Here is a 17,641-nt window from a genome sequence, read left to right as displayed (position 1 = left end):
AAAACAGGTTAAATTTGTCATTAATACTCCTTTCCATATACATAGAGCTCCTACAGATCTGTTACAAATGAAGGTTTAAGGTATCTAGGGTATCATTATTGACTGGCCTGGAAGATTTAAAGGAATGTTTAGCTTTATCACACAGGCTGAAGTCAATCAATGTAAGCATTTTCCTACCATAATCAGAAAGATTTTGCTTAAAGTGACACAGCTGCCCTGCCTCTTCTAATAAATACACTGTCAGTTAGGCTTTTATAGTTACTTGTGATTCTACTGAGGAAGTTAACTACTGCAGTCAGGGTAAACAATTCCATCAAGTGCTCTAGTTCTGCCCCACTGTTATTTTTGGTTAAAAAGCTGATACTTAAATCACCCATGATCATTAAATTCTTGGATTTGGAGTACATTTGGCTCAAAGGTTGTCCCATCTGGTTTAGAAAAATAAAGATTTTCCCTGTTGGAGCCCTGTAAACTGGCAGCACTATAACTGACATACCATTTGTGGTAATTTCAGTTCCAAGGGTTTCAAAGTAGAGATCTACACAGTAGGTACTTATAATTAGGGCTTTAAATATTAGTATACAGAAATGATAAATTGCTACCTGGCATATTGAAGAGGCACTGAGTTGCAGAAAGGCACAATGAAAAAGACTGTTAAAATGTACTACTTAATACCTTCTCTGTATGGTGAGTAGCAACCTATCCTTTCCATATTATTGTTATTTCATCCTGGACTTTACATAGTTTGATTTAAATATTACATTAATTTTAACATAAATTGTTTTCTTTCGTGCCTTTATACTAACCCATGGTCGCTGCATATAGAAATTGGTTTAGTAAAGTTAATGATTTAGTCACTAAATATGCAGAAGTCTTCTGGAAATGCATAGTTTTAAAGAACATTGCATGTCATGTAATTCTAATGCTCTAGATCAGTGGTTCCCAACAGGTGGTCCACGGACCTCCAGGGGTCCACGAGCTATGCCAAGATACTATTAGAATAAAAAATATATTAAATATATTTCATATTATAACAGATTTTTTTGTTTTGGCCGCTTCCTGCATGAGCAGAGCTTTAGCGAACGCTATCTTCTGCATCTAGCGTCTCTTTGCAGCTGACAACTGACAGTCATTTTACACAGAAACTCACATTTCAGATGACAATCAGCCATTGTTAATTTGCTTTCACAGACCGTGTTGTTTACACATTCAATATTCTGTATTAAAACAGTAGTGTTTGTAATCCATTGGTTTTCGTGGAAGCTACAGTTCGCGTAGTGAAAAATGGACCGTTGGTTAAAAAGTGGTTCGTTAAAACGAGAAAGGCCTACAGATGAAGAGGAAGATAATGCCTTTGATGTTCAAGCAAGGAAGTCAGTCAATCTCGAACCGAAGTTGTCAGTGTCCATTGAACCTAAATTGTCAGCGTCCCTTGAACCTAACCCTTCCAAGAAAAGTGTTAAGCTTACTGGAAAAATTAGAAAATATAACCCTGATTACTTGGAAATCGGTTTTACATTCACTGGACCTGAGCAACAGCCTAAACCTCAAAGTGTAATTTGCTATGAAAGCCTTTCGAATGAATGTATCAAACCAGCATAACTCAAGCGCCATCTTGAAACAAAGCACCCACAGTACAAAAGTAAGTCATTAGATTTTTTCAAAAATAAATTAGGAGACTTGAAAACATCTCATAAAACAATTACCAAACACTGTGCTGCAAATGTAAATGAAAATGCAACCCTTGCGTCTTACAAGGTGGCTCAACTCGTTGCTAAATGTGGGAAAAACCACACAATTGCTGAGGAACTTATACTGCCATCAGCAATAATACTATGTGAAAGAGAATGTTAGGTGATGCAGCTGCTAAGGTAATAGTAACTGTCCAACTCTCAAATAATACTGTTCAAAGACGAATTACTGATATGGCAGCTAACATCGAAGAAACATTGCTGGCTAGACTTTGCATGAGTGACATGTACACTCTACAATTGGATGAAAGTGCAGGCATATCAAAAAAAGCTATACTGTTGGTTTTTGCACAATTCTTGTGGGAGGACCAAGTGTTTGAAGATTTTCTTTTTTCATGCATACTACTGCATACAACAGCAGACGATATTTTTAGTGCATTAAATAATTATCTCAATGAACACGACGTCACCTGGAAAAAATACGTAGGCTTGTCGACGGATGGAGCAAAGTCAATGGCTGGCAAAAAAACAGGACTTCTAGCTTGTATCAAAGCGGTAGCCCCTGAGGTGAAATAGACTCACTGTTGGATCCATCGTGAAGCCTTAGTAACCAAAAGATTGCCTGAACCTTTGCAAAAGATACTTAACGAAGTACATTACATTAAAACTCGACATCTGCAATCCAGATTATTTTCTTTGTTGTGTAAAGAGATCAGCAGTGAGCATGAGCAACTTCTTATTCAATTTGTATGTAAGATGGCTTTCTCGAGGTAGGATCTTGTCAAGATTTTTTGAACTTCGAGATGAGGTTTGTGTCTTCCTTCTTGACACAAAGTACACGGATTTTCTCACTAACTTCTCTTGGCTTTGCTCAGTTGCGTACTTATCTGATGTGTTTGAACACTTGCACGTGTTAAGCTTGAGTTTGCAAGGAAAAAATGTAGATATGTTCAAAGTTGAGGATAGGATTAGTGCTATGGTCAAAAACTGTTAGATCTGTGCGTCAGGGATAGAAAACGAGTCACTAACTAACTTTTCTATTTTAAAACAATTCTTGGAATCATCGGAGGAGAGTTTGCCTGACCAGGTCAAGATCAATGTAGCCGAGCATCTATGCAGCCTAGGCACCACTTGTAGAGAGTATTTCCCTGAACCTGACCCTGACGACAGATGGATTCAAAATCCTTTCAGCTGTGAATAAATAGACAAAATCCAAGGCCTCACTGAAGAAGACCAAGATCAACTTGTGGATCTGTCCAGCTGTGGTACGATGATAAACATTTTCATCGGTGATAAAATTACAGACTTCTGGGCATCAGCACGCAAGGACTACAAGAAACTTGGAAATAAGGCAATGAAAAAGATCCTTCCATTTGCAACCACATATGGGTGTGAGCAAGCATTTTCTTCCATGTGTTTCATGAAAAACAAATATGTGGTCGGATTTCAGAGTGAACGTTTCAAGTTTGGAACCTAATATTTCAGAAATAATGGACTCAAAGGTCAGATTGAACTCTTCTCATTAACAACTGAAAATTAAAACTAACTGTATACTGATGGAGTACTCTGTTGTAACTGTATTTTTTCACATAAATAATACCTTATATGAAATTAGTGTTTTCTTGTGTTTCACACATGTCTCACATGTCTACTCAACGCAATCTCAAGTATCGTACACTTAAAAGACCATTACGCTCAGTTTTAATTTTTTCCTGTCTTTTTCAGTTCATACTCAATTTTTATTTTTTAAGGAGTTTGTTATACTAAACATGCAGATTTGAAGACAAAGATTTTGAGCAATAATTAAAAAGTTAACAATAACAATGATGGCTAAATTAAAAAAGTTTTAAGCTCAAAATTTTTTCAATAATGAATATGTCAACGTTTTTTATAAGTACCAAAAATAGAAAATGTATAAAAAGACTCTTGATTTGCCTTTTTTAGGTATTTGATACTGTGATGCTTGAAGAGGGGGTCCTCGAGAAAATTTTGTTGGAAACTCTTGGTCTAGATAAAACCCTGTCTGCATTACTTGAAAATGTAGCTTTGTGTGTCTGTTAACTCTTAAGGGGGATATTGTCTAAAGGTTAAGTTACAAGTCCCAAATTTTTTGTGTAGTGCCTGTCTACCACTCAGCGGCTAAAGCAGATGATGAATAAAACATTAAAAGCTAAGCTACAAGTGTCAAATCTTGCTTATAAATCTACCACACCTACTGCCTGACACTTCATCTACATGATAAGTGGACATCTTTACCCAGTCCACTGCACATGATTTGTATAATACATCCAACTGGTTGCAACAAGATTTTACTTCCTTTCCATTGTTTGTATTGCCCACTGGATTTCTAGTGTTATGTTAGTGAAATTATTTTGTGTGTCATCAAACTGTTATTGCCATCAAACAAGATATTGGTAAGTAGAAGAAGATTGTATTAGTTGCTAGCATTTGTGATTTTGTAGATTAATTGCATGTGACAATAAAGTCTTTATAATAATTACCTTTAAATTTTGTACATATTGCAGAATCCTGCTGCTCTGGCTCTTGAAATCTAACTGTCACTGAATTAGTTCCTGTGACATCAACAGCGACTAAAAATGGTATGTCAGGCGGACCTGCAATGATTACAGATTGAAATGGGCATGCACACAAAAAAATCTATCATAGTAATATATTATCTATGGTCTAATATACTATTTTCTCATCAATAATTTAGAAGTAAAGGAAACCACTCACCGAATAGCAGAAGCATTGAGTCATTAACAGCCAGTGTAGGTGCACAGGTGTGTAGGTGTGTGTGTGTGTGTGTGTGTGTGTGTGGTGTTTTACACACATCAAAAAAAGTTTTGCATCACCTCGGTTCTGAGAGTTTCGGAACCTGTACACAAAATTGGAATAGAGATCAACATAAACATCATTTCCACCCTTTTTATTGCTCATCAAAACCATACATTGCACGGTGTACCATCATACAGCAAGACCTTCAGAGGTGGTGGTCCAGATTGCTGTACACACTGCTACCTCTAACATCCTGTAGCACGTCCTCTTGCATTGATGCATGCCTGTATTCGTCATGGCATACTATCCACAAATTCATCAAGGAACTGTTAGTCCTGATTGTTCCACACCTCAACAGTGATTCGCCATAGACCCCTCAGAATGGTTGGTGGGTCAGCCCATCCATAAACAGCCCTTTTCAATCTATCCCAGGCATGTTCAATAGGGTTCATGTCTGGGCAATATGCTGGCCACTCTATTGAGCAATGTCATTATCCTGAAGGAAGTCATTCACAAGATGTGCATGACGGGGGTGCGAATTGTTGTCCATGAAGACGAATGTCTCAGCAATATGCTGCTGATATGGTTGCACTATTCGTCAGAGGATGGCATTCACATATTGTACAGGTGTTACGGCACCTTCCATGACCACCAGCTGCATACATCGGCCCCACATAATGCCCCTCTAAAACAGCAGGGAACCTCCATCTTGCTGCACTCGCTGAACAGTGTGTCTAAGGTGTTCCACATCTCAGATGAATGTCTGGTTGAAAGCGTATGTGGCACTCATTGGTGAAGAGAATATGATGTCATTCCTGAGCGGTCCATTCAGCTTTTTGTTGGGTCCATCTGTACCACGCTGCATGGTACCATGATTGCAAAGATGGACCTTGCCCTGGAGGTCAGGAGTAAAGTTACACATCATGCAGCCTATCGTGCTCAGTTTGAGTCATAACATGACGTGCTGTGGCTGCACGAAAAGCATTATTCAACAAGGTGGCATTGCTGCCAGGGTTCCTCTGAGCCATAATCCGTAGCTAGTGGTCATCCACTGCAGTAGTAGCCCTTTGGTGGCCTGAGCGAGGCATGTCATCGACAGTTCCTGTCTATCTGTATCTCCTCCATGTCCAAGCAACATCGCTTTGGTTCACTCTAAGATGCCTGGACAGTTCCCTTGTTGAGAGCCCTTCTGGTGGCACAGAGTAATAATGTGGGCCAGCCACAGCGGCCATGCGGTTCTAGGCGCTTCAGTTTGGAACCGCGTGATCGCTACGGTTGCAGGTTCGAATCCTGCCTCGGGCATGGATGTGTGTGATGTCCTTAGGTTGGTTAGGTTTAATTAGTTCTAAGATCTAGGGGACTGATGACCTCAGATGTTAAGTCCCATAGTGCTCAGAGCCATTTGATTTAATAATGCGGACGTGATCAAACCGCAGTATTGACTGTCTAGGCGTGATTGAACTACAGACAACACAAGCCGTATACCTCCATCCTGGTGGAATGACTGGAACTGATTAGCTGTTGGACCCCATCCGTCTAATAGGTGCTGCTCATGCATGGTTGTTTACATTTTTGGATGGGTTTAGTGACATCTCTGAACAGGCAAAGGGACTGTGACTGCAATACAATATCCACAGTCAACGTCTCTCTTCATGAGCTCTGGGAATGGGGTGATGCAAAACTTTTTTTGATGTGTGTTTTATTTTAGTATTGTTAGGTCTACATATGGATACTGTTTTCTAGTAAACTTTTTCCTTACCATCTCTTTTCTTAGGTTTACAGAGAGTGTATGTACTGATATGTACCTAGTCATTTTCGCCTGTGCATGCTGATACATGCCTAGCCATTTATCATCTGTGTGTGTAGATATATGTCTACTTGACAAGCTGACATGTCTCAGGGAGAACTTGAAGAAGACAGCAAGTAGTGCTGTCAGAATATCATGTGAGAGTGTCACGAATTACTATTCATGTCAATGTATCATTGGGAAACCCTGAAGAATCACATGTGACTAGTTGTTTATCACTTTTCTCTTCTCTGCATTGGCTTTTTGGATGTGTTAGTTATCCTGTGTGGGGATATCACATTTCTTTGTGCTTATTATCCTGATGATTTTCATGGATTGTTCTAAGTTGGTAGGATGATTGTTACGCTACTTTCAACACCTACTGTATTCTGTGTAATATGTTTTAAAATTCCTGCATGTCATGCCTATGTACATTGTGTCACAACATTTTTATATTCCTGATCCCTGGAATTTGTCCCTCTTGATTGTTGGTTGGCTTCAGTTTGGTTGGAGAGTTTGTACCATTTTATATGCTTTAATGGAGACCCTGTATCTTAAGTATTTTTCTACCGTGTGTTAATTTATATGTGTAAGTCATGAAGTACCAGTACCATATATTTGGTTTTTGTGTGGTGTTGTCACTTTGTGTGTATGAATTGTGTATATATGTGGGTTTAGGACTTGATTTTTACTGGATTCTGGAGATGTTGAGTGGGTTGTGTTTTGTTTTGTCTTCGTGTTTTAATTTTTGAATGAGTCTTGAATGTGTGTGTTACACCCATACTTTCTACCAATTTGCATGATTGTATGCATTTCTTTTTCATAATTTCTCTTGTTGAGTGAAATCCTGTTTTTTCTACAGAATATGTGCCTAAGTGCAGCCGGCTTCTGGTTGTGGGGATTGTTTGATGTTGTATGTTTTATTGGGTCTTTGGCTGTACGTTTTTCCATAAATGTTGAAAGAACGTTTGCCATTTTCCTTCATTAATTTTATATTAAGAAAATTTATTTGATCTTCTTTATGTTCTGATGTGCTTTGTTGATTTCTGTGTTGAGTTCATCTGCTTTTCCATTTGGCTGACATAACATACAAATAATGTCATTGACATAACTTTGATCAGTGACTACCTTTTCAAATATCTTGGTTTTCTAAACGACTTATAAAAATGTTGGCTAAGATTCCTGCTATTGGGGATCACATGGCTAGCCCATCACTTTGCAGATAATATTTATCCTAAAACTGAAGCAGTTTTGTTGAGTGATCAGTTTGTGGATACTTTTTATATCTATTATTGCTTTTCTAGTAATGTTGCTGTGGGGATGTAAGATTCTTGCTACGTCGAATGAAGTCGCAGATGCTGTGTGTGGTACGTCTATATTCTGTATGTGTTCTATTAGACCCATTTTGACAAAATCCTAAAACATAGATCAGTTGTTTCAGAAAAGTGAAATAGGACTCAGCAGAAAATAATGATACAAAAGTAGAAATTCTAGAAAGGCCAACATTTCAAAACAAGATTAGAAAGTTCGGGTGGTTTTCAGGAAAAGGCTGAAAGTACATCACAGTATGGACAGATAAAATCATAAAAACACCCACTGGAAAAATGAAGAAATATTGGAAAGACTGAAAAACAGGAAATAAAACAAAATTCTGAGGAGGTTACCTCATGTGTCCTATCGCACTTAATGACAAACATTTCCAGAAAATGAACAACTGATGGGGAGTAATAATAGAAGCAGATAAACAAAAAATAACTTTTCTTTAGCAGAACACAGGTGACACGGATGTCAATGAAACTTTCTTTCAAGTACCCTGGTACACAATGCACAGTAATGTAAGTCAAAGGTCAACATTATCTTCTCCTTACAGGTTATGTTGTAAGAGGTTAAATAGGAACTTGCAAATATTATGCAAATCTTACTGACTGACTGGAATGAAAAAAGAGATAACTGGTATAAATAGCAGAAATAAAATGTATCACTTTTCTTCAGGACAATACACATGCTATGGCAATGGAAAAACTGAGGGATTATAAAAATAAAGTCCAGTTTTCTTGCAATTAGTATCTCCATGAAGACGTTTTTGGTTTGGAACTACAGGGATTTGGTTTGAAGATATGGCTGTCAAAGAAGCATCGTACCAATGAACTTCTTATGAGAAGTTGATGAAACAGCTGGGAAACACGTGCTGAAGTGACTGAAGCTGGCTAGAACATCCCTTCTAGATTGTTCAAGAACATTGGGGAATGTTACAGAATCTTCCAAAAGGTTCAAGAAGTTCTAGAATGTACCAGAATGTCACAGAACATTGAAGTATGTTCAAGAATGTTCTCAAATGCTCCATTATCCTGTTTAGTGGGGAAAGGTATAGATAGATGATGATGAGACACATGTGTCAGTACACTTCTGGAAATGTATTAGAGTGGATCAAGGAAAGGTGAAAATGATAGAAAGTTAAATAAATTTGAGAGTGAATTGCTTAAGGTAGTGAACAGTGTTATTAAGTGAAATTTTACTGTGGTAAGTAATATTAACATCTAACAGGATGCAGAAATGTGGAAAAAGATGACATCTGACCAGTGGTGAACTGGAAAGAAGGAAACAGAAAGAACAATGCAGAAATGAAACAGATGAGGGAAAGAGAAGCATGTTTAGGTTCACAATGGGAGAAAATGAATAGACTGAAAGAAAAGTTGACTGAAGAACAATGAGACGAAATCAGAGAAGAGGACTGAGTGAGAAACTCATAAATTATATGTAGAGAATCTGATGAAGAAACAGGACTACAAAATCAAATAAATGAATAGGTAATGAGATCATAAGTGAATAAACATTATTGTATGAGAAGAGCAAAGCAGAAAAAATAGAGATTACAGATTGACAAGTGAAACTTTCTGTTATGATTCCACTAAAGAGTACAACAAACACAAAAATGCTGTCACTGACAAAATGGATCAAGTGTATTAGTTCTGCAGTACCAGGAAATTCAGAAAAAAGGAACAACTGGATTGTGCTGCATGAATGAAAAGATGATTAGCACCAATGGAAGTGCCTCCACCGGAATTTCAATACATGACTGGGCAAACTCCAGAACAAAAACAGTGAAGGCCATCGATTTACTCCTGTGTTTTCGATTAAAGGATATGTCTATAATATAGTGGAATCGCTGCATGATCTAATAAAATTTTCCAACTGTTTTTCACTGGTGATGAACAGATGGAAGGTGATGAATATCATGCAAATATAAGTGGATTGATATGGGAAATCAGTTAAGAACTGTAGAGGATTTACATAAGTATAATGAACAGCATCAGATAAAATAGTATCCAATGAGCATAAAGTTGTGATCTGAGCCAACAAAAGGCCAGTAGGAGAACATAAATGTCAAATAAATGCACCTCAAGTAAATGAAATTACCATTGTAAATGTGGGCAGTGAGTACACAAGCCATGATATAATTATTCATCAAACAAGAGAAGCAATGCAATGTATCACAGAAACACATCATTCTTATGAAACATGTCAATATCTGTTAATTTTTATAAGAGGAAAAACTGTAGGCTCTTCAATTTGAAACAAAGGAACTCAAATACAGGTACAGAGAACAAACAGAAAAGTTACTATGAAGGAATTTTATGTGTATTGCATATTTAAATTTTTTACAATGTTCTGGGATGTTCTAGAGTTTTTTAAATGTTTTTGAATATTTTTGAAAGCTTGACAATGTTCTCAGTGTTCTATACAGAAATGTCAGCGAGTCAAAGAGTATTTTTTTCCAAACTGTGGTACTGTTAGATACTTAAGTGCATTAAAGAGTACTTAAGTCTTTTTGAGCATTCAGGAATATTTTTGAGTGTGAAATACTAATATTTTAATGATTTTTCTGAATTTTCATTTTTACTATGTTCTTGAGTAACCTAGAATTGTCTCAGAAAACAAATGAAAATAAAGACCAAGTGAAGCCAGCAAGTACTGTTATCTCTCAGTAAAAATACCCTTCACTTCATAAGTAGATTGAAAGCATTAAAAAGTCATACTCACGAGCCTGGTCAAATCCAAGAAGCATCTTCTTCAGACCCTTAGCCCTGCGCTCCCATAGCATCAGCTGTTTATCTGTGGCTGCATCTCCGCCTCCACCACAACTAGTCACTGAAGCAGCTGCTGCTGTGTGCTGAATAACACTACTGAAAGATGCCCGATGCATGTTGATATTGTTATTATTGTTGTTGTTACAGGATAGCAGATGATCATCTATGGGTGATATCGCTCCACCTCCCAGTTCTTGTACGCGGCGTTCAGCTTCTGCCAAAAGCTGCTTTAAATGTGTACCCAGTGACTCAGGAGTTTTGACTGAAAATAAAGCAAGTAGCTATCAACAATAGATGACCAACACAGTTTTTACATAAAGTAATAAACGTTTAATATCAATTGTATAATAGTTAATATGTCATAAAATCACAATGGTCAGTCATCAGGTAATACAAATAAAAAGGATAACATCATATTAGCTTTAAACATATATCATTGTAACTATAAGAATGATTGTCAACTTTGGAGATATAGAAATCAATAAGTTAACATATTTTGGATGTATTCATTCACTGATATCTTACAGGATAATATTATGGGGAGACTCCTCATGAGGCAAAATGTACTCATTGTACAAAAGCAAGTAAGTATTCAGATGCATCAAATAAGAAGCTGAGAATATTAATAACATCCACACTAATAGAATTTGTTATCAGTAGTAACACAAATATTCACTAGCACAACATCATACGAAAAAATAAACTGCATTATCCTTTAATGAAACAAAATTTGGCACAGAAATTGAATGAAATTAGCAGTCTAGACAGCAGTCTACTAATGGAAATAAAATTCTGACAGACAGCAGAAGAAATTTCAAATGTAAATTAAAGATATTTCTCTTTAACAACAACTACACCTAAGAGGAATTCTTGAACAGAAACAGTCATTTATATAGGAGAAAACCCTGTGAATGACCAGCATATAACCATATAAACATTTTTTTGTTCATTTGATATGTTCCATATCACAATGATTATTGTGAATATGTTATAACAATTATCTTACACAAATTGTGAACTATATGTTAATGCTGTCTTTCTTTATACTGCTAAAGTAGATTTCTTTGTCTGAATGTTGGAAGCACTGAAGTCAAGTCACACTTGTCATACGGTATGCACAAACATTAGAAATTAGCTGACACATAAAACTCTGGCTCATGTGAAAAAAGAGCAATACATAAAATAAGGGAAAGTCAACGACTCACCTATAGCAGATCAACAAGTACAGTATACAAATATATAACAGAAAATAGCATTTACACTATCTCTTTTTCTAACAATAGTACACACATTCACTCACACACAACCACAAACACAGCCAATTGCACACTCCTGAGTCTTGCCATAGCCACAGCTTCGGTGTCTGTGTGGTTGTGTGTGTGAATGTCTCTACTCTTCCTAGCAGAAACAGAGCTAGTGCTTGAAAGCTAGAGTGAATGCTGTTTTTTTTTATATATATGTTTCTATGTTTCTGTGCTCCATGCATCAAAACAGTGTAGATGTATGGTTGCCCTCCCCTTATTTTACATAAAACTGAGAAGAGAGCTAGTTTTTGGATTGTTAGTTTAATCCCACAAGCACCTATTTTTTAATAAAAAGCACTCATTATTGAACACAATATGTTGCAATTTTTTATCTTAAGTGGAATTGTAATGTAGATGGCAGAATATCATGCATCAGCATTACAAATTTATGTTGATAAGTCTATTAGCATGGCACAGAGAAATATAAATAGCAAACATGCCATTGTCCTTAAAATGTCTATGGACAGATTCTTTCTTCCCAAAGTAGTGGCTTCTCTGTAATACCCTAAGAATACATATAATCTTCCTTGTTAATAATAAAAGCATTTAAATACTAATGATTGTTAATTGATACTGTAACATATAAATGCAGTTTGTAATACATGTCTTTCTCTGTTATTGTGCTTAATATCTCTTTCCAAAGGCCTGAAAGTTCTCTTTTGATAGGTTGTGTGCACAGTGTGTGTGTGTGTGTGTGTGTGTGTGTGTGTGTGTGAACAATATTGTGCGAACTACAGGCTACTAATTGTACTTCATAAATGAAAGGTAATAACTGAAAATTTATTTGAAATGATGATGGCAAGTGGGATTTTGTTGTCAGCAATTCAACTTTTATGTGGTGTGGATTCTCTTCCTGCAGAGGAGGCCACATTTTGAACACAGTAAACATGAGTAAGTGCATGTAACTTGCATAAATGGAATGTAAAGTTATTTATTAATTACATTGTAATGTGCAGTGCATTACTCTCCAAAGTGAATTACACCTACATTACTCCATGTCTAGTATGTGTCATATCCTTACCCTTTCAGTAAGTCTTCTGATTAACAGGAACACAATCCCAATATATAAACTTCAGACAATGAAACATGTTTTCAACTCAGTATTATTGTGTATAATTTGTATAGTTCTACAAGCTTATCACCTATAATTCAAACCCTCACTCCATATACTGTCTAAAAAGATACTCATTTTTCACTTTCATTAATGATTAGGTTTAGCCTACTGCTTTCAGAAAAGTTAAGGTACACACAAAAATTATTCATCCAAGAGGAACAATGTTAAATGTCCTACCTGCCATTTAATCTACACAATTTTATATTCAGAACCCATTCAACACTGTTAAAAGTACAGTTTCCTTCAGGTTGTTTACTAACACAGATGTGTAGTTATATAGGTTATCTCTAAAATATAAGCAGTGCATTACCTACTGCTAACTGTATTTCACAAACACTTATACATGTTGCTGAAACAATCTCTTTTGTGCTGCACATGATGCTACACTTGTTGGCAATTACAGCTGATGTGCAGCTGTAAGTAGAAAGTGGAGCACTCCAGCCAAGCAGTATTGTTTTCACTTCCCCCCACTCCCTACTTCCACCTGCTCATTTCTTTCTCTCTCTCTTCCACTGTAAATTTCTCCTCTTCATCACTAATGAAATGCAAGCTTCGTATGAAAGAAAATCTATCTTAATAACCTTTCTAAAACTTTACTTTTTTCACCTGTACCTATCTAAATAAAATTCTTAGCAAAAAAGAGATGTAACTTCCTAAATACTTTCTTTTATATATAGCTTAATAGATGACTGAAAGTCTAGCACGTTTCCTATGCCGTTAGTTACCACAGATAACAATGGCCATCATTCTTCATTTGACAGAAATGGTTTTCATAATGAATAATATTTTTATGAATAATTTGCTTCACCTTTTTGATGAAAATATCAAAAATATAAGAACTGGTTGAATCATTGCACTAGATGTGATTTTTTTAGATTTAAAAAATATGACAATCTGTAAAGCCACAATGGCACTAAGCTAGGTTGTTTGAATTTTACTTTCTTTGACTGATATATAAAAAATGACTACCAGAAACACATAACAGGGTCTGATCTTCAAAAAGTATTAAGTCACTGTACAGTTGTACACTGATAACAAATTACGTGATGCGTGTAACTGAATCATGATGCTTCTCGGTTTGTGTTGACTCATAAAATCCACAGTTATCTTTGCCACAGAGAAAGATTGTAGGTAACATATATTTCATTTTATGTTTGAAAGTTGTAGGCCCATTAACAGAGCACTGTACAGTTATGTAATAAATTGAACTTACAAGCACACTGTGGTACAATGTTTGGCACAGCACTTCACAATATAATATTCATGTGTATATCATCTCAATTTTCAGCTTGAGAGTCAATAAATAACCACCAAGGCATCTGACTTGTTGCTAATGTGTAACTACTTCTAGTTTGCTGTAATTATACTCTGTACAGGAAGTGCATTTCATAATGAGAAAGCAGTGTATTCATTAACTGTGCTTGTCCAAATGAAACTGAGACTAGAGATAGCTGTACTTATTTCTTTCATCCTCCTTTGACAAAAGAATAACATTATGTAAAGTTGTTCACACAGAGAAACCACAGAGATGTAGAATATTTCAAGATTTCAGTTATAAAAGAAATCCAGCTACAATAAAATGCTCATGAAAGCTGCAGTAAAATATAATAATTTAAAATATAATAAAAGCTGCAGTAAAATAAAAATGTTAGGATGCTTATGTATCAAGTTATCTATGAAAGGGCTGAGAATTAGTGGCTTATGTCATTATATTGCTGCTACTCTGAGAAAAGTTACTGCTCTTCCTATAGAACAGGAGCCAACAGAAAAGATATCTGCACTACTAAATATGCCTCCAAAACAAACATGTTTTGTCATGAAGGAACCAAATGTATTTTATCATGAAGGAAGAGACCAAGAATGTTAATGGCAGAGGAGAAAGGAGCACAAATCAAAAGCTTTGTCCATAATGGGCTATTCATCACTGACTGACAGCACTGTCCCCTCCTAGAATCTCGAGCATAGAGCTTTTATTTATTACAGAATTCTCATACTCTTCTAGAAGTGAGTTGCTGTGGTTCTGCTAAGTTTAGACAGTTGTTGCATTATGTCACTGATCACAATGAGACAATACTGTGGCCTTAGTAATTGGTGTATAATATACATTCAGTTGATGAATGTAGAGCTTTGCATTCCACGTGCCCCCTCCCCACCCCTCTTCTGCCCCGGGGATAAATTTCTGTCGACACTCACGGCTGCGACTGATCAAGTAACACACAAAAAAATTCAACTTACTGCTTACAATGGATATCGGAGTTTAAACCAAATTTTGTCCATAAATGACTGTTCCTCACGGAACGTTACTTTACTAAACCAGTAAATTGATAATGGTTTTCTAGAGTACAAAACAGATAAAACTCTTAGGTTCATTGTTCAGTGGATTAGTGGGGAATTAGAATGTTAAGGCATTATGACAAGATATTATGTCTTTCAAAAGATTTATCCAACTGTGTATTACATGTTGCCTTGAACATAAACACGAGTTTAAAAATCAGTACAGACACACTCAGCCCTGTTTGGCAAAACTGTGATTAACACTACATAACAGGTTTTAAGTTGTTAAATGTCCTTCAGACAAAGAGGCATTTTTACAACACTGCTTCTAAGTACTAATGCACTCTTCACTCATTCTCCACACCCAAAGATCTCATTTATGGCAGAATATGTATGTGAAATAATATGAAACCAATGAATTAGAAGAATATAACAACTGACTGAAACTGTGCACTGATTCATGACACATGTGGACAGCTCAGGTGAAAGGATATCATCACTGAGAGCCAGGGTTGTTTTCACTCTCCCCATTCCCTACTTCCACCTGCTGAGTTGTTTATGTCTGTTACTGAACATCCATCACTTACAAAATTCAAGGTGGGCACCTATAAGTGAAAGAAAATGTATCTGAAATTACCTTTCTATAACTATTGAATTAAACTGTGCCTATCTGAATAAAATTCCTAGTAGAAAATGGATATAACTCCGTAATTATTATAATTTTTTCTTGCAGAAATAATGAAAAGTCTCTTATCTGAATAAATTAAGTCATTACAATTAATCTGACATTTGTTCGAAAGTTAGTTTGTGAGAGATGAGGGTGTTTTTATGTAAATGAGACAACCCGAGTAAATCACTACAGAATTTCTTAGCCTTCTGAGAATTTAAGGCAGTTGTCTCAAGTCAGTTGTTTGATGAAGTTCAGGCATAACATTTCTTTCCAGGTGATTGAGCTAGTAAACAGAACGACCTTAAGGTGAACTTGTTAATCTTTAGGAAGGAATCCTCCACTCTCAAGACGAAAGGAGTTACTGCTCTTACAGACTGAAAAGCACCATTAACGATTATTCTGACTGCTAATGAGTCTCGAATTGACAGGACTAACGGGCGCTCAATTAAGTTTGAAGTAGCAGATGTCTCTCTTCAGCTGTACAATTAGTTGCTTCCAGTACTAATGAATTGCTATCGGGCAAAATGAACAATTCTATCGAAAATAGCAGCCTTTATTTTCCTCTACTGAAGAACGTTATTAAATGTTACTTTAATTACCGTGGTGCATAATACCTGTGTCAGACGTGTCAGTACGGAAGCGTGGAACACGTATAGCAAGCAAGGCATTTCCTATTCTGAAAATGCAGATGGTAACGATTATTCGAGGAGACATACCCTGAGGCATTAGACATTTAATCCTGTGCGGATTGCCTACCGCGCAGACACTGAAATAATTTCGGTTGTATGCTTGAGAATTTTTATAGTACCGTATTTGTTTCTCAAAATATTCGCCTTTAAAATTTATACACTATAGTTTGCGATCGAACCAATTCTGAAAACTATTTTCCCACTCTGATAATGATAGGCCTAATGCAAAAACCTGGTTCTAGAAGAATTCAACAGCTTGTGGTGATGAAACATACATTTTGTTTGTCATTACAGACCAAAAGAAGTCGTTAGACGATAAATCATCTGAGTACTGAGAATGAGATATTAATTGATCTGCTTGATGTGGTCGACATGGTGGTTTTGTCACGATGAAGATCCATGCGTCGGGCCTGGAAACCGAAATGTCGCGGGTTCGAATCCCGGCCAAAACACCGTTTCTTCGGTCTGCTATGAATGCAGCCTTAATTGCCAATGACGTGCAGATTTGCCAGAATGGCAAGTGGTTCGAATTCCACATTAAATTCCAGGTTCCTTTTATGCTGTAGGATTACGCGGGTAGATTAAAATTTTTAATAGCAGAACATTCGTATGGAATGTATTGCAATCTTCGATATACGCGGAAGCCTCTGCCTCGCGATAACTCATATGTCGACCTTCTTCAACCATGACGCGCACAGCATCGATGTTTTCACGAAGCCACAACCGATTTCGATCAAACTTCACGAAATTCATCGTTGGCGGAAGCCCGACCGCGGCGAAATTCAACAAACTGATTGTGAACAGTCTTTTCTATCGGTGACTGATTATCAAAAGTGGGTGAGGCGATTCGAGGCATTTTTGTCGAAATCTTACAAAATCAACCAACGAAAAAATACACGAGTAACTTAAAATTTTTCACAATACTATTTCCTTACACAGGCACTTTAAACGTACTCTATACTAAATCGCATAATTTAATTGGATGGTGTGTCGCCAGAAGGACTAGGTATTACAGTCTCTCTGCGCATTTTTGTAAATAACATTAAGAATCACAAGGTACACACTACACCGAGCACGAATCAACATTATTTCACAATAGTTACTTATTGTTACGGTGCACAATACTGTTACGTAGCTACAGTTAGCAACGAGAATAAACATTTCGGAGCGGCATGAAGTCGAACTTCACCATCAAAAGAGGAAGGAAGGAAGATTGGGATTGACTTACAGTCTACATCGAGGTCTTT

General features: G+C 36.5%; 1 protein-coding gene across 6 annotated transcripts in view; it reads right to left on the bottom strand.

Annotated features, from left to right (window-relative positions):
* LOC126163164 (ankyrin repeat and fibronectin type-III domain-containing protein 1) overlaps positions 1–17,641 on the bottom strand; it is a 793,804-nt gene that overhangs the window by 104,249 nt on the left and 671,914 nt on the right. For all 6 annotated transcript variants that reach the window (XM_049920104.1, XM_049920105.1, XM_049920107.1 and 3 more), the window contains 2 exons: positions 10,297–10,605; positions 4,193–4,306 (listed from right to left, as the gene is read on the bottom strand). In XM_049920104.1, coding sequence (XP_049776061.1) covers positions 4,193–4,306; positions 10,297–10,605 — 423 coding nt within the window. The remainder of the gene's footprint in view (positions 1–4,192; positions 4,307–10,296; positions 10,606–17,641) is intronic.

Source organism: Schistocerca cancellata, chromosome 2, assembly GCF_023864275.1.
Source record: "Schistocerca cancellata isolate TAMUIC-IGC-003103 chromosome 2, iqSchCanc2.1, whole genome shotgun sequence".
Lineage (NCBI taxonomy): Eukaryota > Metazoa > Arthropoda > Insecta > Orthoptera > Acrididae > Schistocerca > Schistocerca cancellata.
The sequence above is the reverse complement of the archived record's forward strand: the minus strand, read 5'-3'. Positions and strand labels throughout refer to the sequence as shown.